Below are 25,034 nucleotides of genomic sequence, written 5' to 3'. Positions count from 1 at the left end.
CCTCCAACTACATGCAAAAGCAAGTTTCAACATTTTCTTCCAAAACTTTGAGTTCTAAATTCTCTCCCTTCCTCCCATACCACTCCCCACCCACTGAGAAATCAAGTTATTTGGTGAAGGTTAAAAATGTGTGGCCATGAAAAACATTACTGCAATAGTTATGTTGTAAAAAATAGGGGTGGCTAGGTGGCACCATGGATAGAGTGCTGGTCTTGAAGTCAGGAGTAACTGAGTTCAAATCCAGCCTCGACATTTAATAATTACCTATCTGTGTGGCCTTGGGCAAGCCACTTAACCCCACTGCCTTATAAAAAAAAAATCAAAAAACAAAAAAAATCTAAAAATTAAACATACTCCCCCCTCACAAAAAAAAAGAGAAACTTAAAAGAAGAAACAAAATAAAAAAAAGTATGCTTCAATCTGTGTTCAGATAGCATCAGCTCTGTCTTTGGGATCGATAGCATTCTTTATCTTAAGTCCATCAGAGAAATTGCTTCAATATTTTTCCCACAGTTGCTATTGCTAGCTGTTTTTCCCTCCATCCTATTTCCCCTACCCCCATTTATTCTATTTTCTCTCTTCTTTTACCCTGTCCCTCCCCAAAAGTGTTGCATCTGACTACCCTCTCCCATGATCTTCCCTCTCTTCTATCACCTATACCCCCTCTCTCTATCCCTTGTCCCCTTTCTCCCATCCATTTCCTCTCCTTTTCTCTTAAGGTAAAAAAAGATTTCTATATCCAACTGAGTGTGTATGTTATTCCCTCTCTGAGTCACTTCCAATGAGAGTAAGGCCCACTCACTCCCCCTCACCTTCCCCCTCTTCTACTCCACTGCAAAAGTTTTTTCTTGCCTCTTTGATAATATGTCTTATGTTAATGAAAGCAAAGAATGATCATAAATAGCATATGGAACTCAATTTAATGTATGCTTTAGATCAACTTTCAAATCAAGTAGTGATACAAAAATGAACCATGAAACAATCCTTAAAACTGTCCCAAGAAAATTTTATATATATATATAAATCATATGATAATATAATATAATATATATATATATATAAACAACACTAATAGAATGAAATATTATGAGATCCACTTTCAAATTAGTTTGCGTTTATTGATTCTGGGAAGTTCTCTTTAAAAAGCTAGGAAAGTTTTAAGAAAACAGAAAATTACTCACATGTGATTAGGCTAACCAAATTTTATATTTATATGAAACATGTCAGTTATTAAAACTTCAAAAACTAATAACTAGCTTAAAAATTCTATGAAATCTAACAAAAATTCTTGAATATCCTTTTCTATAAATAAATTGTAAACATTTTCTATAACTACTAAATACAACAGAAAAATGTTATATTTTCAAAGCATATTAATTTAGTATTCTTTAAATACATAACAGAAATAGTACACAAAAACTTGGTATCTCATTTTTTGCATATATACTTCATTTTAACTTTGCAGAGTATTTGCAATCATTGTGAATCTTTGCTTCAGACTCTCTCTTTTTTGTTTCAGAAGGTTTTCTAAAGTACTGGCTTCTTTGAAGATTGCATCAAACTCTTCAATGTAAGAAGCATCCACTGCTGCTCTCTCACTATTAAGGAAAACAAACCTAAATTAAATTAAATTAAATTAAAATGTTGTAGAATTCAATCATAATCAAATTTGTTGGATAGTGTTTACTTTAATATGTTACTTATACATTTCTTTCAAATACCTTTTTGTGATAAAGCTAATAAAAGTTAAATTACTTTAATAAGATTTGAGATACTTCAATAAATAAATATTCTGTAACTATGACAATATTTTGTTTACACATTCACAGAGAGTTAAATGGGTTATCTGATATGACTGTTCTATACTTTGATACCAGGTTATTAAGTTATCCCTGAATTTTTCTGAATACATTTGCAAGGATTTAAAATTCAAAAGCTGTAAATGTTCCATCAAAATTAAGTATTTTCTTAAAAATCTATTTTTAAAAAACCAAAAAGAATTATATTTAGCACTAAACTAGGCCAAAATGGATCAAAATTCAAGTTCCACCAATATTAGCTACATTTATTTCTGAACTATGGTTCCTCGATTGTAAAATTATGGGGCCTGATCTAAAGCTCTATAATTACATGAATCAAAAGTCCATCTAGTTGAGTAGAATTGCTGACAATGGCACAGAATGATGAATGGTCCAAAGGCATTCAAATCTGAATCTACATGGAGTACTAGTTTCAGATTGGTAGTATTTTAAATACCATCAATTTTAGATGGCTCAATTACTACTATCCACAAGCCCAGTTTAGCTGAAAACCTCTGATCTGTAATCTAAATTCAATCTTTACTATAGCAATAGCCTAGACAAGAATATGTGAGTTTTTAAAGAACACATGGGTTTTAAAAACCATTCAATTGGCATTAAAACAATTAGTAAAAGAATAGAGAAAACAAAGTCAGTACACACACTTGGGGGAATTAGGACGTCATACCCAAATAAACAATGAAGAAAGCAATCTCCTCAACGTCATTCTCTGGCATGGTTGTACTAAGGGTTGAAAAAAATCTACTCATAAAGTAGCTGAATCTCAAAACATCAACAGCTCTCCACATTCCCAGATGTATCAAGGAATTCTCTTACTCATTAGTACTCTTCAACTTCATGGAAGTTAGTAAAGAAGTTGTACCCTAGTTGTTTGTTCCCCTTCCTGAACCAGTAAATAATGACAATTTCTTCCCAAAGAGACATGACTGCTGTCCTATTACAAGCCCCAGATACAGTCTTTTGGAAACTGAAGTCCTGGGAATTTATCAGGATATTACTTGAGTCCCAAAAGGTTCAATCAATCATTTATTAAGTGGTTATATGTGCTTCAGTGCTAGGCAGGGGTCATATTTTTGCCTTAGCAATTAACATAGTGACTGATATTGTTTACTAACTATACATACAAAAACAAAAAGGAGACAGATGCTGTCTTCAAGAACTTACATTCTGGGAGGCTAGATGGCACAGTGGATAGAGCACTGGCCCTGGGGTCAGGAGTACCTGAGTTCAAATCCAGCCTCAGACACTTAATAATTACCTAGCTGTGTGGCCTTGGGCAAGCCACTTAAACCCCATTGCCTTGTAAAAACTAAAAAAAAAAAAAAAAAAAAAAAAAAAAAAAAAAAAAAAAAGACATAGGCAGCTAGTGAATAGAGTACCAGCTCTAGTGTCAAGAGGAGCTGAGTTCAAATGTGACCTCAGACACTTCATAATGACCTAGCTGTGTGGCCCTTGGGCAAGCCACTTAACCCCATTTGCCTTGCAAAAAAAATTACATTCTAATAAATAAAAATAAATGTATAACAAATAAAATAAAAAGGCTATTGGATAGAAAGGCATTAGCTGAAGAGAACAGGACAATCCTCTTTATAAAGCACTGCACTTGAGCTAAATTTTGATGCAAGCCTGGGACTCCAAAGGACAAAGGAGAGGAGGGAAAGCATGCCAGATATGATGCACGTGAAGATAGAAAATGGAGAGGCAGCTAGGTGGTGCAGTGGATAGAGCACTGGCCCTGGGGTCAGGAGTACCTGAATTCAAATCTGGCCTCAGACACTTAATAATTACCTAGCTGTGTGGCCTTGGGCAAGCCACTTAACCCCATTGCCTTGCAAAAACCTAAAGAATAAAAATAAAACATAAAAAATAAAGGAGAGGAGGAGTAATGGGGAAGGAAAGATGAAGAAGTAGAAAGATGTCAAGTTGTGAAAAGTTTTAATGTTAAAAAAATATGTATTTGAAGCTAGAAGTAATAAGTCACTGAAGTTTACTGAATACAGTAGACACAAGACCTACAGGTTCTATAGATCTACAATTTAGGACAATCACTTTGACAGCTGTGAGGAAAATGGATTACAATAGAGAGAGGCTAGGAGTTCAATTAAGGGCTATTAAAACAGTGCAGACAAAAAGGGATGTGGGCCCAGCGGGGTGGGGGGGGGGAATGTGAGATGGGGATCTATGCAAAATATATCTGGATATAGAAGCAAGATTCAGCAACTTCCTGCTGTATATAGGGAAAGAGTGAGGAATCAAGGATGACACTAAGAATGTGAACCTGATTTACTGGAAAGACAGTGGAGCTCTCAACAATAACTGGAAAGTTTAGAAGACTTATAGATTTGGGGGGGAAAGAGGAGTTCTATTTTGGTCATGAGATCAAATGCCTATTGAATATCATTCAAAATGTCCAATAGGCATTAATCAATGCAAGACTGAAATTCAGGAGAGTAGCTAATACTGGATAGAAATCTAGGAGTTATCTGTATAGAGATTATAACGTAATCCATGGGAGCTGATAAGATCTACAAACAAGAAAGTATATAAAGGAAAGGGGGGCCCAGGAGAGGTTGGGATACAACCTCTAGGATATAATATGGATGATGAACCAGCAAAGGAATTTGAAAAGGAACAATAAGATAGAGAGGAGATTTATAATATGAAAACCCAGAAAGGAAAGACCATCCAGGAAGATAAAGATGGTCACCAGTGTCAAATGCTACAGAAAAGACAAAAAAGATGAGGAGGAGGAGGTTTGAGAAAAAGTCTTGTGAAATTTAATCCTTGCCCCTAAGATGTGTCTCTATCACTGCAATGATGTTGGAATTTTCCTACAACAGCCAAGATGGAACTTATGCAAGATAAGTTCTTCTTGCTCCTACACTGCATTTTTCATCCTAGTGCTCCCACAAATCAAACCAACACCCTGCACAAGGCTATTCAGATCACTAAGAAAAAAAGGGTGGTCATGTCAATTCACTAGCTGAAAAGGAGGTTTTCTTTCAGCAAGCATTTTACATTACCCACAATCCATCCATGCCCTAAAAACAATATAGTCTCTGAACTAACTTCTCCACAAAGAAATGCCAAGGTAGATCTAAAATTGCCAAATCTTTTTTTTTAGTTTGTTTTTTTTGCAAGGCAATGGGGTTAAGTGGCTTGCCAAAGGCCACACAGCTAGGCAATTAAGTGTCTGAGGCCAGATTTGAACTCAAGTACTCCTGACTCTAAGGTCGGTGCTCCATCCACTGTGCCACCTAGCCACCCCCGCCAAATCTTTATTGATGAAAATAAATCCCTAGTCAAAGTACCAAAGTTCTTTCTATTAATTTTCCAAAATAAAGCTTCAATTTAATTATTAAATCAATATCACTCTAAGATTTTTCCAATCTATGAATTAAGGAAATATTAAATGTACTTGCCTTAAAATCTGTGCATATTTGATCAACAGTAGATTAATCTCCTTGCTCATATCTGTTAATTAAAAAGGCAGAGTTTTGAAATGACATCTTTGTCCATTATAAAATAAATTATCTTCATTCTATTTTTGAGAAATATGCATATTTGTACATCACCATTTAAAACTTTCTCCAAGACTTCAATTTTATAAAATGATGACATTGCACCTTCAGATACAGTAGAATCTGATTTTGCAAGAGAAGGCAATTGTAGAGTCAACAAAGTTTCATTCTATTAAAAGAAATAAGAGAAAAATAGGGATATAATTAAGATTCCTACAACTACTACCTATACACATAAAACAAGCTATGGAAAAATAACTGAGGACAGTATTTTTTCCTGTACTTCAATACTACTCTATTAGATTCAGAGAATTAGAGCTGGAACAGACCTTAATCTAACCTTATTAATTCTAGTAGTAAGAAAATTCCCTAATTTACAACCAAGGAAAGGTTTAGACAACAGGAAGATTAAAGTTCTACATATTAATATTCATTTTAGTTTTGGTATCTGACAAGAATAGCTTTACTATACTTCCCAACTTTACAGTATCTGATTAAAAATCTATGGTTAGTCCATAGCATTGCAATTCCAATTGTCATTTGTAAACATTACTGTAATTCAAGATATCTATTGTAATAGATAGCCTATGATTTTTACAATGGCAGAAAGTTCCCTCAAAATCCTTTTGGATATTGATATTATTGTCAATATATTTTTAAATTACTATCCATATAACTATCCCATAATTCAAATCCTAAAAGGCCTTCAGACACTGACTGTGCTCTCAGTCTAGATCACAAATGTCATTAGGTTATTTAAATGTTTCAGACTTATTTGCAGATGAAATTGTTGAATGTGTCAACACCCAGATCATTACAGAGCCAAACAGAATAAATACAGAATCACTTTAAAGTGTTCAATCTAACAAAACCACCGAGAAAACAAATGAGAAAAGCCTTTGACTATGATGTAGTTTATTATAAATGTCCATCAGCACATATCTGGTACAGGAATTGCAAACAGGATGTGAGGCAAACCCAAAACTGATTAAGTGAAAGAATGAAGTTTGGATTGCATCAGTTAAATTCTGTGGTACTTAAAATGATGCTAAATTGCTCCTTGACACATAGAGTCAAATTTTTCGTATATTTTCCCATAGTTGTGTATAACTGTGAAATATGGAATACTACAATAAAAACTACAGACAATACAAAGGGCAATGAAAAGGTATATTTTGGATTTAAGTAGGCTGTATCAAATTACCAAAAATGATTTTTTTAGAAGAATATAATTAATGTAAGTAGAAAAGAATGTGGGCAAGTAATGTTGTAGAAGTGAGGGACATTATATCCTCTATGGCAAATTTATTGATTTATAATTATGGATGACAACATGGACAAAAATTGTAGAGGATACAGATGGGTTATAAATAGATTGGAGGAGTTCCCACAAAAATGAGCTCACTGCTCTACGAAAAAAAGTGAACTTTGGATCAGAAACATATTAGTGCTTAGGTAAAAGCAAAATTTACAAAAGAAATTAGTGTTCATGAGACTAAAGATTTAAGAGTTAAAAGGGACCTAAAAGGCCACAGGGTTTAACACTCTAATTTTACAGATGAGGAAACTATGGCTCAGAGATTTGGTTAAGTGGCTTAACTGAGGTAATATAGCTAGTGTCTGGAGCAGGATTTGAAACAAGGTCTTCCTGACTTCAAGTCCAGCTCTTTAACCACTAAAACATGCTGCCTATTTGAAAATGTAAAGTTATCAGGATCTAGCTATTGATTTAAATTTCTTTACAGAATGAAACCTAAATAAATGAAATGTGAAAAATAGTGCCCCTAAAAAACATCTGAGAGGCAAAGAACTCACCTCCATCTTTCTTGGTCGTTTACAATTTCTATTCTCTGCAGATTGCATTAGATGACTTGCCATAATATTCTCTTACACAATTTCTGTAAAGTCAAAAGTAATGTCTAATTTAGGTACAAATTATATCAAAGCTTAGGTTTTTGATATATGAAGATCTTTACTGAAAAAACATGAAAATAGAAAGAGTTTCAAGTCTTGGTATGTGTTAGTCTCAATTCACATGGAATTATACACTTTTTAAAAGCTATATCCCTATTTTCTCTTATTTCTTTTAATGGAAACTTTAGTGAATCTACAATTGTCTAAGAAATCTGTAATCACAATACTGATGTTTAAAAATATTTTTGTCTTGTTTCAACAGAGCCTTATACAAATTTCTTATCTTCTGAGAATCATAGAATCTTAAAAAAGTGAAAGGACTCAGAAATGATTTCAACCATCTACTTCAACCATGAAGAAACTAAAGTTAAACGATCTGGCCAAGGTTACAAAGCTCTTTAGTTCAGTGATATGGGTAAAATTAAAAAATAAGTCTTCTTAACTCCTAATCCAATTCTATTTCCACAACTAATTTCAAAAAGGTAGTTAAGTTTATTTTTAATTTAGTTTTTCAAATAAAAATGATTTTTCTCCTGTCATTCTGAAGGTTCTTCTGCATACAAAGGTGCTAATTTGTTTTTTTGGTAATTTATTTAAAATATAGTCAAGTCCTCAATTTATGTATTTACTTATTGGGAGATCAAAGGAATTTAGCCTTAGAGCGAAGAATAATCTTAGACAACAACTAATCTACCTTATGTTACCAGTGAGAAAACTGAAGTATAAAGATTAAATGAACTGCCCACGGGCACAAAAGAAAATAAGTAGTAAGAGTCAAGTTCTCATACTTCAGATCCTATGAACTGTATAGCATACCACATCTCAGATCTAAGACACCCTAAAAATCTATAGTTTCTCTATTGTTCTTCTTCTTAAACAGACTGAACAAAGCTGTTTATTTATATCTAATATTCTTAAATATAAAAATAGGTACAATTCTTAATACATTCAGCTATAGTCAATTACTGTTTGTACCTTAAGACTTATTTCCTTGCTCTAGAAATCCTAAAAGAAAAAGAAGCAGAGAGCTGGAAGGCAGACCAAGATGCAGGTGACATCTGTCTACAGGATAACAGTGGCATTTGGTGTCAGGAAACATTAAGTCACTGAGTCTAAAATAATTTGAGGTTTATTTTTTTCTTTCTTTAGACAATGTCTTCTCTCAGTTCCTGTATTTGTCCTCTCTTCCCCTTCCTAGATAGGAAAAGCAGTGCAATAGAAAGCTCACCGCCTTCAAAAATGGGAAAAGAAATGATTTATTTAAAAAAATACAGTTGCTACAGTTATAGTAGCAAGAAAAGCTCCAAACTCATATGGCTGAATAAATGATGATACTTTAGCACAATACTGTGGTACTCAAAAATATTAACTATTACACATACAAAGAAATAATAAAAAAAAAAATCTATGGTGTCCGCTGGGTGGCTCCATGGATGGATAGAGCCCGGTGCTTGGAGTCAGGAAGACCTGAGCGCGAATCTGGCCTCGGAAGCCGCTGACCTTGAGTGATCTTGGGCAAGTCACAACTTCTCTTTTGCACCCGGAGAGAAGTCGTGGTGATAATCGTCCGGTCTGTTGGCCCTGGCAAAGGGCCTGGGGTCACTAAGCGTTTGCGCACTGAAACAACTAACAAATGGCCTCAGGAAGCCCCGGGCTCGCAGCCCGCCGCGACAATGAAAACCTGCGTCCGACCAAGCCCGTCTACCCCGACGACCCCCGCCCCGGCGAGCGCCCCGGATTCGGCCCCACTTGGGCACGGAGGGCCGGCCTTGGGGGCGCTCACCTCCTGCCATGCCTCTCCGAACCTCCCCTTTACCTCTTCCTTGCCCCACCGGTCTGAAACATTTAACCCTTCAGGCTTGGCTTCGGACGGGGCCGGGGAGTGTCCCTGCCGCCCCGTTAGGCCTCTTCTCCGGCTCCCGCCCTCCAGGCTGCCTCTATTCTGGCGCCACGTTTAAAACTACCACAAACCGCTCCTCCTTCGCTCTCCGTGTGTCCCTCGTGCCCGCCCCATCGCCGGGTGGTCCCGGTCCCCGCTTCCCGCGCCCCCCTTTACCCTCGGGCTCCAGAGCCGCCGGACCTCGCCCTCCCCGCGGTTCCAGCTTTGCCCGGCACGTGGAAGGGCGGGGCCAGGCGGGGGGCGGGGCGCTGCCTTGACACGTGACGGGGCGCTGGGGCATCTGGGAGGTGGGCCTTAAGGGCCACAACACTAAGCCCCTTCGTGACCACGTGACCGGAAGACGCTCGCCGACCCGCTTCCTCTTACTCTTTCCCCCCGCCCCACCCTCAGCCCACCCCGGAGCTCAGGAGGTTAGATTTCCCAACACCACACCGAGTATTTTCGGTTGTTGTTGAGATATTTCAGCCCCCTCCCATTTGGGGTTTGGGGGTTTTCTTGGCAGAGTTCCTGGGGAGGGGGTTATCATTCCTCCTCCAACTCATTTTACAGATAGGGAAACTGAGGCAAACTGGGTGAAAACGACTTGCCCGGGGTCACAGTTTGGAATTCAGGTCTTGCTCTGTCCACCTCGACAATTAACTGCCTGCCCCACAGTGTGCTTTGTTTGGAAGAGGATCCTCGATGTCATGGGTGCTGCCTTGGCTCCCACCTGGCTTGTACTTAAATAAGACAGAGTTGTCCCAAGTCGTGGGAATAACTGCCTCTTCCAGAATCAGCAAAATCCGGGGGCAAGACAAAAGACAGGATGACTGCCCGGCCTCCAGGATGTCTGACCATGCTCTAAGCATCCCACCACAACTCCTGCTTCAGCCACCTTCCTGGCCGTTGGAACAAATTGTTCCCTTTCCCCCATTCCTCCTGGGGAAGCTTCCCCTGGTTGGGGTAGACATCCCCCTTGCTCACCAACAGATTTGAAGTCTATTAGTTACTCTCAACCTGGTTTGACCCATCTGCATAAACGGCTTCTTGGAGTCACAGGTGAAAGCTGGATCCACCAAAGGGGACAAATGACCCTGAAAAGGGCCTTGGCAGCCCTCACACCAGAGTTGTATTCATCCCTGCACAACCTGTACAACTAGTGTAATTTAAAATGCCATAATCATTCATTGAGATTGCCCCATCTGTAGTTTCAATAGCAAATGGATTTCTGGATGAGATTGCTCTCTTTAATAAGGAAGGTCTGCAATTAGTTCTGTACTTAAAGTAGGATTATAGAGCTTGGAAGGGAAGAAATCTCTACCAGTTTGCCCGATCCACTGGGCCATTAAGTAGTTAAATAATTTGCCCCTGACCCCTAAGGTGTAAGAGACAAGGCTTGAACCCAAGACCTTTCTGGCTCCCAGGCAAATCCTATTTATTATCCCACTTTGCCTCTTTAAACACTTCTAAATGCTTGCTAAAGGAACAATCGAATGAATGAAGGAATGATTCAAAATTCTGTAAATGGTCATTTCAGTATTTCAAAATGATGGAAGTATTATTTTTGAAAGAAGATCCCCATTTTAAGATTAATACACTCTAGTTAGTATTTTTAAAAATGCTTTTAACCCTCGAGGACTTTTTTAAAGTGCATTCTCAGCCTATGCTGCCTTATTGCTAAAAAGTTTTAGACTATTGGCAGAGTTTCCAACTTAGGTATTTAAAACAGTTTCTCTTTACACCATCAAAAAAAAATTTCTCCTTCAAACTTCCAAAGATGCATGAATATAGCAGCAAGCTATTCCATGAGAAGTGAGTCCTAGGGGTATATACAAATGAGAAATTCCAACAAAATTACCTAGTTAACTAACTGTACAAAAGAGTAGAGATTACAGTGCTGCAGAAGCATACAGCAAGTAAACAATCTTTCCTGCTCTAAAGAAAGTCAACATAATATATAGAGTAAGCTCTTCAGTTTAGCCCCCAAGGACTTTTGAGAGCTGTTGGATCTTCTCATTTAACAGATAAGGAATCTGAGAACCACAAATTCTTAAATTTTAATTAACATGTGTTTAACATATATACATATATATAAAATTTAAGAACTTGGGGTCACTGCCTGCCACAATGAGGCATCTGAGTAATAAAAAAATGGGATAATAATGTTTGGAGAAGACCATGGCATCAGGGGAGGTGATGTCATGACAAGCACATGAACTGAATTTTAGTGAGGGGGGTATGGTGCTAAGTCACCAGTCTCACTTTCTTCTCCAGAGTCATCTGGGTCCAGTGGCCGGATATGGATCAGGAAGACTGGAAATGGTCTTAGATGTAAGGCAATCAGGGTTAAGTGACTTGCCCAAGGTCACACAGCTAGTAAGAGTCAAGTGTCTGAGGTCAAATTTGAACTTCTGTCCTCCCAACTCCAAGACCACCGCACTTACCATCAGCTACCCTGATGGGATGCATGTTCAGGAAAAATTATACAAAAGGTATTTCAGCAAAGTTTAAGAACAAAAGCAGGAGTTCTTAACCTTTTGTATGTCATAGATCCCTTTAGGTCTGTTCACTCCTCAGAATTATGATCTAAATGAGTAAAATAAAACTACAAGAACTACAAAGGAATTCAATTACATTGAAATGTACTTATCAAAAAAAATTTAAATAAATTCATGGACCCTACTGGCTGCTTCCTTTACTACCTAAAAGTATGCCCATGTGTTCCCTAGCAGAGAAAAACCATTGCTTGATTTCTCTATTCCCACAATTGTCCTAGGACTTTCCTCCTTTTTTGGAGGTTAAACTCCTTGAGAAGGCTGTCTGCAGTACATGCCTCCACTTTCTTTCCTTCTTAAATTTTTGCAGTCTGTCTTCCAACCACCTCGTGCATTTGAAACTATCCAAATTACCAATGATATTTTAATAAACAAGTCTAATGATCTTACAATTGTCAACCTCCACCTCTTTGCAGCCTTTGATTCTATGATCCTCTTCTATTTGATATTCACTTCTTTCTAGATTTTTAAGACATGACAGTCTCTTTGGAGTTCTCCTGCCTATCTCCTTCTCAGGTTCCTTTGCTGGATCTTCATCCATATCACATCAGCTAACAGTGAAGGCCTCCATGGCTCCATCTGAGTCTTTCCTTTGACTGTAAACCATTTCATTTGTTGTTCTCATCAACAGGATTCAATTATCAGTTATTTTGCAGGTGACTTCGAGCTACTTTTCTTATATTCTCCAACTACATATTAGATATTTGGAACTAAATGTTCCATAAAAATCTTAAATTCAACCTGTTTAAAATCGAACTCATCTTTCTTCCCCAAACCTTCCCCTCTTCCTAAATTCTCTGTTATTATCAAGGGTAATACCATCCTCCCAGTTACTCTAACAATCTAGGTATTGTCTTCTAATACTCATTCTCTAACACTCCCCATGACTAATCAGTTTCTACCTTCACATCTCTCATTTGCCCCTCTTCTGATACATTGACACCAGCCTGGTGCAGGTCCTTATTCCCTCATGCTGAGACTATTGCAATAGTCTGCTGATGGATCTGCCTGTTACAAGTCTCTCCCCTCTTCAGTACATTCTCCATTCAGCTGTGATGTGTAGGGTATGTTCAGGAAAGATTAGTACCTTTGATGTGAGGGCTGCTTTCTACTTTTAGTGTCTACCTGATCCACCTAACTCTCACCTATGGCTCCAAGAAGCTATAGAACATACAGAGGCCACACCCTGGTAAAATATTTCAGCAAACAGGCCAAACCAGATTGAGAGTAACTGAGGGATCTCAAACTTGTTAGTGAGTTGGGGGGGGGGTTCCACCCCAAGCATGTGAAGACTTCCCTTGGTGGAATGGACAGAAGAGAACAATCTGTTCCAACAGCAATTCACCTCAAGCAGGTAATTTGGAGCACTTAGAGAGTGAAACATAGGAGACATGAAGATCCATCCACTGCATTCTGAGCCATCACCAGTCACCTTAACTCTGGTCCTTCCTAGAGCTATCACTGAACTGTGACAACTCTGGAAGATAGAATTCTTCTTTACTTAAATGCTAATTACATATGAATCAAAAGACATCCCCCCAAAATTTCTATTGTTGTTTCTGCAAGGCAATGGGATTAAATGACTTGCCCAAGGTCAATGTCAAGTGTCTGAAGCTAGATTTGAACTCAATTCCTCCTGACTCCAGGACTGGTGCTCTATCCACTTTGCCACCTAACTGCCCCCATAACATTTTATCCGTTTTATTTATCTCTATGCTGTGGCAACAGGCAAGTGATGAAGCTTCAGGTGAAAAAACACTGGAAACTGAAGTTATACCCCTCCACAAAGGCAGCCTAGACCACAGGGTTGTCTTTTCACTGGAAGCACCAGTAGTGTGAGGAAGGGGCTAGAAAAGGTACCCTTAAAACTGACTGCTTACCCAATCAAGACCTGTTTACTGAAGTAGGTGGAGATCCCACTCTAAGGTCAAGACACAAAAAAAGTGTACAAAAGTATACAAAAAGTGTGCAAAAACTTATGCAAAAATGATTCCACTCATCATCAATACATTGAATGTAAGCACACTTACAGACAGCACAACATCCAGTAGACCTAAAAGACACAGCTCTTGTTGAAAGAGAACTCAGTCCTGAGTATCCAAATAGCAGCCCTGAGTGTAACAAGGCTGGTAAATTAAGACCAGAAGTCAGAACTGGAGTGGCCACAATGAAGGAGATCACTGTGAAGCTGGTGTAGGTTTTGCAATCAAAACTAATCAAGTCAACAAACTTGTATGCCTACCAAAAAGAGTGAATGATAAGCTCAGACAATTCAATTGCCACTTGAAGGAAAATGCCACATCACCATCATCAGTGCCTATGCTCCCAGCATACAAACTCTGAGGACATAAAAGAAAAATGTTATGAAGACATGGAGACCCTTATCACCAATGTACTAAAAGAGGCCAAGTTTAAAATTCTGGGTGACTATATTACTAGAGTAGACTCAGACTACTAAATATGACAGAGTCCTTGGGAAGAATGGAATTGGAAACAACAACCACAATTGTCACTTACTACTGAAGATGTGTGCATCTCATGACCTCATCACCAACTATCTTCCCTTTATGCAATAAATGCAATAAAACACTCTTGCAACAAACATTGGCATTTAATAGACTATGTAATTGTAAGAAGAGGCAGGATGTGGCAGTGATGAAGGCAATGTGTGGTACAGAGTGCTGGACCAAGGATGGACTTGTGCTCTCTAAGCTAAATATTCATATTTGGCAAAAGCAGCAGCTCCAAGGCAAGATGACTACCAGAAGAATTAATGTCAACAGAGTAGAGTACTTCCTGAGCAGAAATAGTTCTTTGCTAACCTAGAAATTGAGCCAACACACAGTTGACAACAATGGCATAACAAAGAAATGGACAACTTTCAAAGATTTGGTATATAGCACTGTATTTGCTCATCTGGGTCAGAATACTCATAAACAACAAAACTGGTTTGATGCAAATGATGAGGAAATTCAGAAGTTACTGAATGAAAAATGAGAAATCCATAGGGTTTTCCAACAGGATAGTATATCCATCTCTAAGAAGGTAACATTTAACTTGAGCAAAAGTGAAGTATAGGGGCAGCTAGGTGGTGCAGTGGATACAGCACCAGCCTGGAGTCAAGAGGACCTGAGTTCAAATCCAGCCTCAGATACTTAATAATTGCTTAGGTGTATGACCTTGAGCAAGTCACTTAACCTCATTGCCTTGCCAAAATAAAAATGTAAAGTACAAGTTTAGAGAGATGCACTATTCTTGGTTCAATAAGAAGGCAGCTGAAATTCAGTTTTATGCTGATAGTAACAAGCCAAAGCACTTTTATGATGCCCTGAAGACTATTTTTGAGCCAAAGATATATGGTGCATCTCCACTACTCAGTGCTGATGGAGCCATCGTGTTTAGTGATAGGGACATGATCTTATCAACCAATGATGAAGTCAATGACCATTTTCCTCAGATGGAAGTCAATCCCTCACCAAATTCCCAACTGAAGAAGCTTTAAATGTCATGTGATTTTATTCCAGCTGAAATTTACAAGATTGGGGGGGGGCGGGAAAGAGGAAGGGTCCATTGCTCTTTAAAAGCTAAGTGAAATTTTCCAGATTATATGGCAAGAAAAGGTTATCCCCTAGGAATTCCAGGATTCCTCCATTGTCCATTTCTTTAAAGGTAAAGGAAATAGATGTCCTGTGACAATACAGGGGAGTTTTCTCTTAGGAAATGATGGAAAATTTTTTTCCAGAGTCATCTTTAATAAACTGAACCTTCACCCGGAAGATGGTTATCTACCTGAGAGCCAGTTTAGCTTCTGAAAGGGCTGAGGAATGGTTAACTGGTGTTTGGTGCTCAACAAATCCAGGAGAAATGCCAGGAGCAGAACTGTTGTCTGTATACAACGTTCATCAATCTGATCAAGCCAATATGAGCTTGGAATGCTCTACCACAGTTCAGGTCCCAGGCCATGTGAATATTTGGGGTGGATTCTCTAAATTTTCACATCTTTCATTTCTTTTGAGTTACTTCAATTCTGCTTTGCTCATAGAGCCTAGCACCTTCTCTAATGAGGGTATTCCATGCTAAGCTGTCCTATGCCAGAGTCTCTCATGTTTCACAAGCAATTCTAAAGTTCTTAAGAGAGACCTTGAGAGCATTCTTATATTGCTTCTTCTGACAACTGTGAGCACTTGTTCTGTGTGAGCTCTCCATAAACTTTTAAGTCTGTTTAGCATGTGTATATTAAGCATTCAAACAACATGGTCCTCCCATAAGAATTGCACTCTCTTTAGTCAAGTTTGAATGCTTGGTGGTTTAGCTCAAGAAAGGATCTCAGTGCTTGGTATCTTATCCTGCTAGATGATCTTCTGAATCTTCCTAAGTCAATTTAAGTGGAAGTGATTCAGTTTCCTGGCATGGCACTGGGAGACTGTCCAGGTTTCACAGGCAAACAGCAATGAGGTCAATACAACAGCTCTGTAGACTTCAGTTTGGTACCCCAGATTAAGAAACCTTTATTTAAATACTGACACAAAGCAGATGCTTAACAATATTTGTTAAATTGAAATTTATCTGTAACTGAAGACGTAACTGGCTTTTCCACTACTGGAAAACATGCAACTTGTAGAGTTTCAAGAAAATTCTTCTTTAAGTAATGTTTAAGAAAGCAAAAGAAAAAAAAATAAAGATGGCAGTGTGAAGGCAGGAATTCCCAGCTCTTTCCCCAAAAAACTCCAAAAGATGTAAAATTATGACTCCAAACAAAATCTAAGGGGCAGAATCCATACAATGACTAAGTGAAGCAATCTTCCAGCCTAAGGTGGGGACAACTTGGAGAGTCAACTAGAGAACTCTGCCATACCAGAGTAAGCTGGCCTCAGGGCAGCCACGAGAACTTATAGAGTCAGCCAGAAGCTGCTTCCTGAGCAGTCAGTCTACAGATAGTAAAGGGATTGGAAGAGACTACAGAGGTTTCTCTGCTATTCCTTAAGCAGGACCCTGCTGCTTCAATCTAAGTTGCAGTCTGGTCCCCATACCACATAGAGGAGCAGGGACTCTCCTCAAAACTCCAGGGCAGAGGGGAGTACTTATGGTCATCCACAGACCAGAACATGGGCCAGTAGAGCAGTCAGAGCCTCTCATGAGACTTTGAAGGAATTAAGGTCCCTGAAGGAGGGTGTCCCAAAAAAAACCTAAAGCTCTGGAAATGTGGTAAATCAGTCAATAGACTAAGGGAATGAGCAAACAACAGAAAAAGAAGAATCTGATCATAGAAAATTATTTTGGTCCCATGAAGGATCAAAATATGCACTCAGAAGATGACAAGATTAAAGCTTCTAAACCCAAGTCTCCAAGAAAAATAGGAAATGATCTCAGGCTATAAGAGAGCTCAGAAAAGACTTTGAAAAGCAAGTAAGGGAAGTAGAGGGGAAATTGGGAAGAGAAATGAGAGCAATGCAGGAAAATCATGAAAACAAAATCAGTAACTTGGTAAAGGAGATACAAAGAAACACTGAAGAAAATAGCATGTTAGAAACTAATTTGGGTCAAATGGAAAAAGCAGTTCAAAAGGTGAATGAGGAGAAAAATGCCTTAACAAGCAGAAGTAGCCAGTTGGAAAAGGAGATTAAAAAAAGTTCTCTGAAGAAAATAATTCCTTCAAATGTAGAATGGAACTAAAGGAATTTGTTGACTTTGAGAGAAATCAAGAAGCAATAACACAAAACCAAAAGGATGAAAAACCTAGAAGAAAATATGAAATATCTCATTGGAAAAACAATTGACCTGGAAAAATATATCTAGAAGAGAAAATTTTAAAATTATTGGGCTACCTGAAGTCTAGACTTCATTTTTCAAGAAATAATACAGCAAAATTGCCCTGAGATCCTAGAAGCAGAGAGTAAAATAGAAATTGAGGAAATTCACCAATCACCTTCTGAAAGAGATCCCTCCAAAAAATTTCCAGGAATATTATAGCCAAATTCCAGAACTCCCAAGTCAAAGAAAAAATACTATAAGCAGCCAGAAAGAAACAATTGAACTACCATGGCATACAGTCAAGATTACATAGGATTTAGCAGCATCTACATTAAGGGCTCATAGGGCTTGAAATATGATATTCTAAGAGGCAAAAGAACTTATATTACAACTGAGAATTAACTACCCAGCAAAACTGAATATTCTGTTTCAGGGGAAAAGATGAACATTCAGTGAAACAGGGGACTTTCCTGTTGAAAAGACCAGAAAGTTTGATCTTCAAGCACAGGACCCAGGTGAAGCATAGAGAGGGCGGATGGGAAGGATTAATTACGAGGGATTTAATGATGCTAAACTTCATGTATTCCTGAATGGGAAGAAGATACTGATTATTCATATGAACCTTCTCATTTATAGGAACAGTTAGAAGGAGTATATATAGACAAGGCACAAGGGGAGAGTTGAATATTATGATATAATATAGTATAAAGATGGAGTCAATAGATGAAAAAGGAATGTACTGCGAAAAAGGGAAAGGACAGATAGAATGGGATCAGATATTTTGCATAAAAGAGTCAAGAAAAAGCTTTTGCAATGGAGTGAAAAAGGGGGAAGGTAAGGGAGAATGAGTGAGTCATCAATCTAATCAGAAGTGGGGACGGAGCCAAGATGGCGACAAGAAGGGATCCAGTCTTAGGAGCTCTCTGATAAAAACTCATAAACTAAGGACTCTAACTAAACTTTCAAGAGACAGAACCCACAAAGGGACCCAATGAGGCAGTTCTCCTACTCAAGGTAACCTGGAAAAGAGCAGAAAGGTTCTGCTCCCCGGGATCGGAGAGGCAGCCTGCCAGAGGGGTGGCCCGCCAGAGCCAAAGAACTTCAGCCTCCCAGAGGCAGCTCCAGGGCGCTGGGAGCCGAGGCTCACAGCAGCAAGGGAGTCTCCAGAGCTACACCCCGAGGAGCACTGGCACAAAGTGGAGGAACAGTGGGGGACCTCCGCTAGAGTGAGCATGTGGAGCCCAGCCCTCGGGGCACACAGGGAGCAGCTTGGTCTTTCTGCAGGCCAGAGCAGGAAACAGAAGCAGGCGGAGCCAGTAAGCAGGAGCCCCCAGGGCATGAGCCCACTGAGCTGAGGGAGGGGAGTGAAGAGAAACTGCGAGCTCAGTCCTCTGCCCCTGGAACAGGACTCTGGGGCTCTGACCACATTCAGATCCTGATCACAGTCTAGGCCCCCCAATAGAACAGCAGGGCCCCCCCACCTCAGCCCCGTCCAGGAGAGAGGACAGAGCCTCACACACTGAGACCCTTGTGGGAGTGTCCCAAAAGCTCAGGAAACACCCCAAACCAGAACCAGGCTGGGAAAATGAGCAAGCAGAGAAACAAAAAGAAGAGTATTGAGAAATATTTTGCAAATGAGCACAAGAAGGATCAAAATACTTAGTCTGAAGATGAGGAAGCACAAGCTCCTGCATCTAAAGACTCCAAGAAAAACAGAAATTGGGCTCAGGCTATGACAGAGCTCAGAAAAGACTTTGAAAAATCAAATGAGGGAGTTGGAAGAAAAACTGAGAAAAGAAAGGAGAGAGATGCAGGAAAAACATGAAAATGAAGTCAGCAGCTTAGTCAAGGAAATCCAAAAAAATGCTGAAGAAAATAGCATGCTAAAAACCAGCTTAGGTCAAATGGATAAAACAGTTCAAAAAGTTATTGAGGAGAAGAATGCTTTAAAAAGCAAAATTGGCCAGATGGAAAAAGGGATAAGAAAACTCTCTGAGGAGAACAAATCCTTCAGACAAAGAATAGAATTCAGGGAGATTGATGAATTTACCAGAAATCAGGAATCAATACTTCAAAACAAAAAAAAATGAAAAATTAGAAGAAAATGTGAAATATCTCATTGAAAAAACAACTGATATGGAAAACAGACTTAGGAAAGATAATTTTAAAATTATTGGAACACCTAGAAGTCATGATCAGGAAAAGAGCCTTGACATCATTTTCAAAGAATTACTACAGGAAAATTGCCCTGATATTCTAGAAGCAGAGGGCAAAATAGAAATGGAGAGAATCCACCGATCCCCCAGAGAAAGAGATCCCAAAAAAACAACCCCTAGGAATATTATAGCCAAGTTCCAAAACTCCCAAGTCAAAGAGAAAATATTACAAGCAGCCAGAAGGACACAGTTCAAATATCATGGAGCTGCAGCCAGGATCACACAGGACTTAGCAGCAACTACATTGGAAGCTCGTAGGGCTTGGAATACAATATACCGGAAGGCAAAAGAGCTTAGAATGCAGCCAAGAATGAACTACCCAGCAAGGCTGAATGTCCTCTTCCAGGGAAAAAGATGGACTTTCAATGAACCAGGGGAATTTCAAATGTTCCTTTTGGAATGGCCAGAGCTGAACAGAAGGTTCGATCTTCAGATACAGGACTCAGGTGAAGCATGGAGATTGGAGGAGAGGGGGGGAAATATGAGGGACTTAATGAGGATGAACTGCATGCATTCCTGCATAGAAAAATGGCATTGATAATACTCATATGAACCTTCTTAGTTAATAGAGCAGGTAGAGAGAGCTTTTATAGTTGAAGCACAGGAGAAAGCTGAATTCGAAGATAAAATATGGTGTAAAAAATGGAGTCAATAGAAAAAAAGGGAAATGGAATGGGAGAAAGAAAAAGGAGAGGCGGGGGGAAATAGTCCAAGCTATTTCACATAATAAGATTTTTTTATTACAATGACCTATTGCAATGATATGGAAGGGGGGAGGCAAGGGGGAATGAGGGAACCTTTGCTCTCATCAGAGGTGGCTAGGAGAGGAAACAGCATATATACTCAATGGGGTATAGACATCTGGAGTAAGAAGGAGGGAGGAGCAAGGGGAAGGGGGGAGGATGTGAATAAAAGAGGAGAGGATGGACCATGGGGGGAGAGTGGTCACATATAACACATTTTCTTTCTTACTTCTTGCAAGGGGCTGGGATTGGAAGGCCTGTCCAGGACCATGGGGCCAGGTGGATTCTGGGCCTAAGGGGTGGTATGGGGGCTCAGGGCTTCTTGGCCCCAGGACCAGGGATCTGTCTGCTGCGCCACTCAGCTACCCTACAGCAGAGTCAGAGTGAAAGGAGAGAGAAAAATATAGTACATGGTAATGGAGAAATACAAAAGGAGGGAGTTGTGATCAGCAAAATATGGAAGTAACTTTTGTGATGGACTTATCATAAAGAATGTGATCCACTCGCGACAGAGTTGATGGTGTTGGAACAAAGACTGAAACACATTTTTTGTTATTATTATTTGGGGGGAGGGTGCAGGGCAAGTGGGGCTGGATGGCCTGCCTGGGGCCACGTAGCAGGATGATCTTTGGGTGTCTGGGGCCAGATTTGGACCCAGGTGCTCCTGGCTCAAGGGCCAATGCTCTGTCTGCCACCCAGTCACCCCTACTATTATTACTATTTTATTTTATTTTGGGTCTTTTTTTCTTTTTTTTTTTTTTTTGGTTTTTGCAGGGCAGTGGGGATCGGGTGGCTTGCATGTCACACGGCTGGGTGATTGTTGGGTTTTAAGAGGCTGGATGTGGGCTCGGGTGCTCATGGCTCCAGGGCTGGTGCTTCCTCCATTGTGCCACCTGGCCATACCTACATTTATTACTATTTTTTTTAATTTTAATTTTTTTCTCTCCCCTTTACTTTTTTCGCCCAAGCAAGTCTATCTATATTCATGGGGGAGGAAGGGTATTTTGTTTACTTGTAAACAAGAATATTTTATTAATGTAAAAAAATTTGTACAAAATGAGAATAAAAAATAAATTTAAAGTAAAAACAAAATCTAATCAGAAATGACTCAGGTAGGAAATAACACACACACTCAATAGGGTATAGAAATCAATCTTAATCTAGAGGATAAAGGAAAGGAAAGGGATGGGAGGAAGGGGGGATGGGGAGGGGAGGGGGGAGTGTAGGTGACAGAAGAGAGGGAAGGTCTGGGAGAGGGTATTCAGAAACAACATACTTCTGAGGAGGGACAAGGTGAAAAGAGAGAGAGAATAAAATAATTAGGAGTGGGGAGGAATAGAATGGAGGGAAATACAGTTAACAATAGCAAGTGTGGAAAAAAATACTGAAGCAATTTTTCCTGATGGATTTATGATAAAGAATGCAATCCATCCCAGAGATAGAACTGATAGTATCTGAACACAGACTGAAGTACAATTTTTCTTCTCTCACTTCATTTCTCTTGAGTTTCCCCAATCTTTTTTTTGGGGGGGTATGTCTAGTTTTCACAACAAGATTATTGTAGTAATATGAAAATAAATAAATCATTTTTAAAAAGAAAAGCAAAAATACATTCACAAAACCAGGGTAAACCCAAGTTTTTGACCATTCCTTTCTATCCTCTCTGACTAAATTAAAAACATCTCCAGAAAAAGAACCACTCAGGAAAACCAAGATTCCTGTCCACTTGTTGGACTGTAGGAAAGTCATTGAACTTCTTCATCCTGTAGGCAACTCTCATAAACTTCCATTGGCACACTGAAATGCTGATCTGACCTACCTTGCTTTGCCTGAAGTGTCTTTACCTAGAGTGTCATGTACCAGGTCCAGTACTTGTCCCCCATCCCTACTTCAAACAACCTAGATTTTATTTAGAAATTGTAGATAATTTTGTCAAAACCTTCACATCACAGTTTAGTTTGAAATAAGCTTTCTTTCATTGTAAGAATTCTAGCACAGTCTTTCCATTGCTTTTGGTCAGGTTAATACAGATGCCACATTGTATAAAGGGTGACATATGGACTAGATAAACTTCCTTATCGGCTGTGACTGTCATTCTTGTATTAATTATTTCAAGTTGTAATCTAGTATGTCCTTAAGCTGAATTCACATTGAAGAATCCATCTTTTTTTCCTCCTAACCTTCCTTCCTTGAGCTCACTGAGCATGAACTGATTTCCTGTCAGTATAAATCACCCTTTCTGCCTAGTAGTTATCCAAAAATGTTTTATAATAGATGGACTTTAATACCTGAGACTGGGCCTAGGTCAGGTTTTTAGTTTTAAATATTTTTGTCCTGATAGGTTATTTCAAGCTTAATTCAAGTAAGATAATAAAAATCACTAAAAATAGCAATATCATCTATATTTACCTTTGTAGTCTTGAGTAAGTCATTTTTCCTCAGTTTCTCCATTGGTTAATACAAATGTCAATTGTATACCTCAAAGATGCTCCTTGGTCCATTTAACTGGCACAATTCTTGCAATTTAAAGAGTATAAAACTCTACAAATACCTCATCTCCTACTTTCTTTGATTTTCATGAAGCCTCATGTTCATCTTTGATTGTAATATCTAATTAATTTAAATTGACTAGCATAGTAAATCTTCAGACACATATCATAAGATTATAGATTTAGAGTTGGAAGGGAACTCAAGAAGGTAATTTAGCCCAGTCTCTCTTTATAGATGAAGAAGCTGAGGCCCAAAAATGCTAAAAAGCACTCAACTTAGGTTGATTCTATCTCCACAATATCTCTTACATTCATTGCCACTCACAGGGCCATTATCGCTTCTCACCTAGATGATTTCAGTAACCTCCTGTTCACTCCTTTCCTTTCTCCATCCATTCCTTCTATAGCTGTCAAATCGACAATCCTCAACTATGAATCTTCTTTTGTCACAATCCTTCCCAAAAATGTTCAGTTCTTCCACAGGATATAATGCAAAATCTTCAGTTTGGTATTTAAAGTCTTCCACCACATAGTGCTCACCTATTCTAGCAGTCATATTTCATATTATTTTCCTTCAGGAACTCTCCATTCTAGGCAAATTGACCAATTTATTGTTTCTCATATAGGAGTTACATTCCAACCTCCACCCCTTTGGTGACTCCCTATTGAGAAATATACTAACTCCTTACCCTGACTAGGTGGCAGTGTGGATCAAATCCAGCCTCAGACACTTGGATTCCAATCTGGAAGGGAATTTAGAGATCAACTTTGTCAATTTTGATCTGGAGTCAGGAAGAACTGAGTGCAAATCCAACCTCAGATACTTAATGACTGTGTGATGCTCAGTTTCTTCGACTATATAATGGGGATAATAGCCTCCTCCTAGGGTTGCTGTGAGGATTAAATGAAGTATCATTTGTAAAGCACTTAGTATAAGTTTTTCTTAATAAATATTTGTTCAAAATTGTACAACTCTTCTAGACCCCATTTGAGTTTGTTTGTTTGGGGTTTTTTTGGCAAAGATACTGGAATGGTTTGCCATTTCCTTCTCCAGCTCATTTTCAGCAAAGGGAAGGATTAAGTGACTTCTCTAGCATCACACAGTTAATACATGTCTGAGGCAAATTTGAACTCTGGATTTTATGATATGATATGTAAAGCATCTAGTATAAGCTCCAGTTCCAGCTTTCTATCCACTTTGATACCTAACTACCCTAAATGCTTGTTTCCTTCATTCATTATTTAGAATTTCTAGCTTCCTCCATTAGCTCCATTAATCCTCTTGCTCTTGAAATTATTTGTACTATTTTGCATAATTGTGAAAATGCATATATTTAAAAATATCCTTTTTAGTTTCTCTAGATACATTAAGAAATGATATTTCTCTGAACTAAAAAAATATCTTTCTAGATTTCCTCATGTAAAGATGGATTAGATCAAGGACAAAAGGTCTTTTTTAGGAAACTAGATTAAAGATGGTAACTGAAATTTAGAATAATGGGTATATCCCTCCAGTTAAAAACAATTATCCTTGGGGGCAGCTAGGTGGCTCAGTGAATAGAGCACCAGTCCTAGAGTCTGGAGGACCTGAGTTCAAATTCCCCTCTCAGATACTTAATAATTACCTATCTGTGTGGCCTTGGGCAAGTCACTTACCCCATTGCCTTGCAAAAATAAAAAAAAAAGGTTACTCCTACTTTCAAACTTTTCTGTTGAAACAACCAGAGCTGAACAGAAAATTTGATCTTCAAGCACAGGACTCAAATGAAACAGAGGGTGGAAGGGAAGGGCAAGTTATGAGGGATTTAATGATGTCAATCTGCTTGTATTCCTGTATGGGAAGATGATACTGATAATTCAAATGAACCTTCTTATTTATTAGGGCAATTAGTAGGAGCATACATAGACAAGGCATAGGAGGGAACTGAAATATGAAAGTATATTATAAAGATTTAATCAATGGGCAAGAAAGAAATGTACTGGGAGAAAGGGAAAGGAGAAGTATAATGGGCTAAGATATTTCATGTAAAGAGGAAAGAAAAAGCTTTTGCAATGAAGTAGAAGAGGGAAAGTAAGGGGTAATGAATGAGGCTTTATTCTCATCAAAATGGTTAAGAAAGGAAATAACATACATACTCATTAGGGT

The 25,034-nt window shown here is 38.7% G+C and overlaps 1 protein-coding gene across 1 annotated transcript; it reads right to left on the bottom strand.

Annotated features, from left to right (window-relative positions):
* Window positions 1-1,098: 1,098 nt before the first annotated feature.
* On the bottom strand, window positions 1,099-9,407 carry TEX12 (testis expressed 12). Its single transcript, XM_074188443.1, has 5 exons — window positions 9,312-9,407; window positions 7,157-7,239; window positions 5,396-5,510; window positions 5,239-5,294; window positions 1,099-1,594 (listed from the first exon to the last, which is right to left on the bottom strand). The coding sequence occupies exons 2-5, from the start codon at window positions 7,217-7,219 to the stop codon at window positions 1,454-1,456; spliced, it is 375 nt and encodes a 124-aa protein (XP_074044544.1). The 5' UTR covers window positions 7,220-7,239; window positions 9,312-9,407; the 3' UTR covers window positions 1,099-1,453.
* Between the last annotated feature and the right edge of the window lie 15,627 nt (window positions 9,408-25,034).

Source organism: Macrotis lagotis, chromosome 1, assembly GCF_037893015.1.
Source record: "Macrotis lagotis isolate mMagLag1 chromosome 1, bilby.v1.9.chrom.fasta, whole genome shotgun sequence".
Lineage (NCBI taxonomy): Eukaryota > Metazoa > Chordata > Mammalia > Peramelemorphia > Peramelidae > Macrotis > Macrotis lagotis.
The sequence above is the reverse complement of the archived record's forward strand: the minus strand, read 5'-3'. Positions and strand labels throughout refer to the sequence as shown.

Excerpts from the sequence above, each read along its gene's own strand:
- TEX12 (XM_074188443.1), bottom strand. The coding sequence starts at position 7,219 with ATGGCAAGTCATCTAATGCAATCTGCAGAGAATAGAAATTGTAAACGA. Across the intron at positions 5,511-7,156 it reads AACGACCAAGAAAGATGGAG|AATGAAACTTTGTTGACTCT; the intron begins GTGAGTTCTTTG and ends TTCTTTTAATAG. Across the intron at positions 5,295-5,395 it reads CTTGGAGAAAGTTTTAAATG|ATATGAGCAAGGAGATTAAT; the intron begins GTGATGTACAAA and ends TTTAATTAACAG.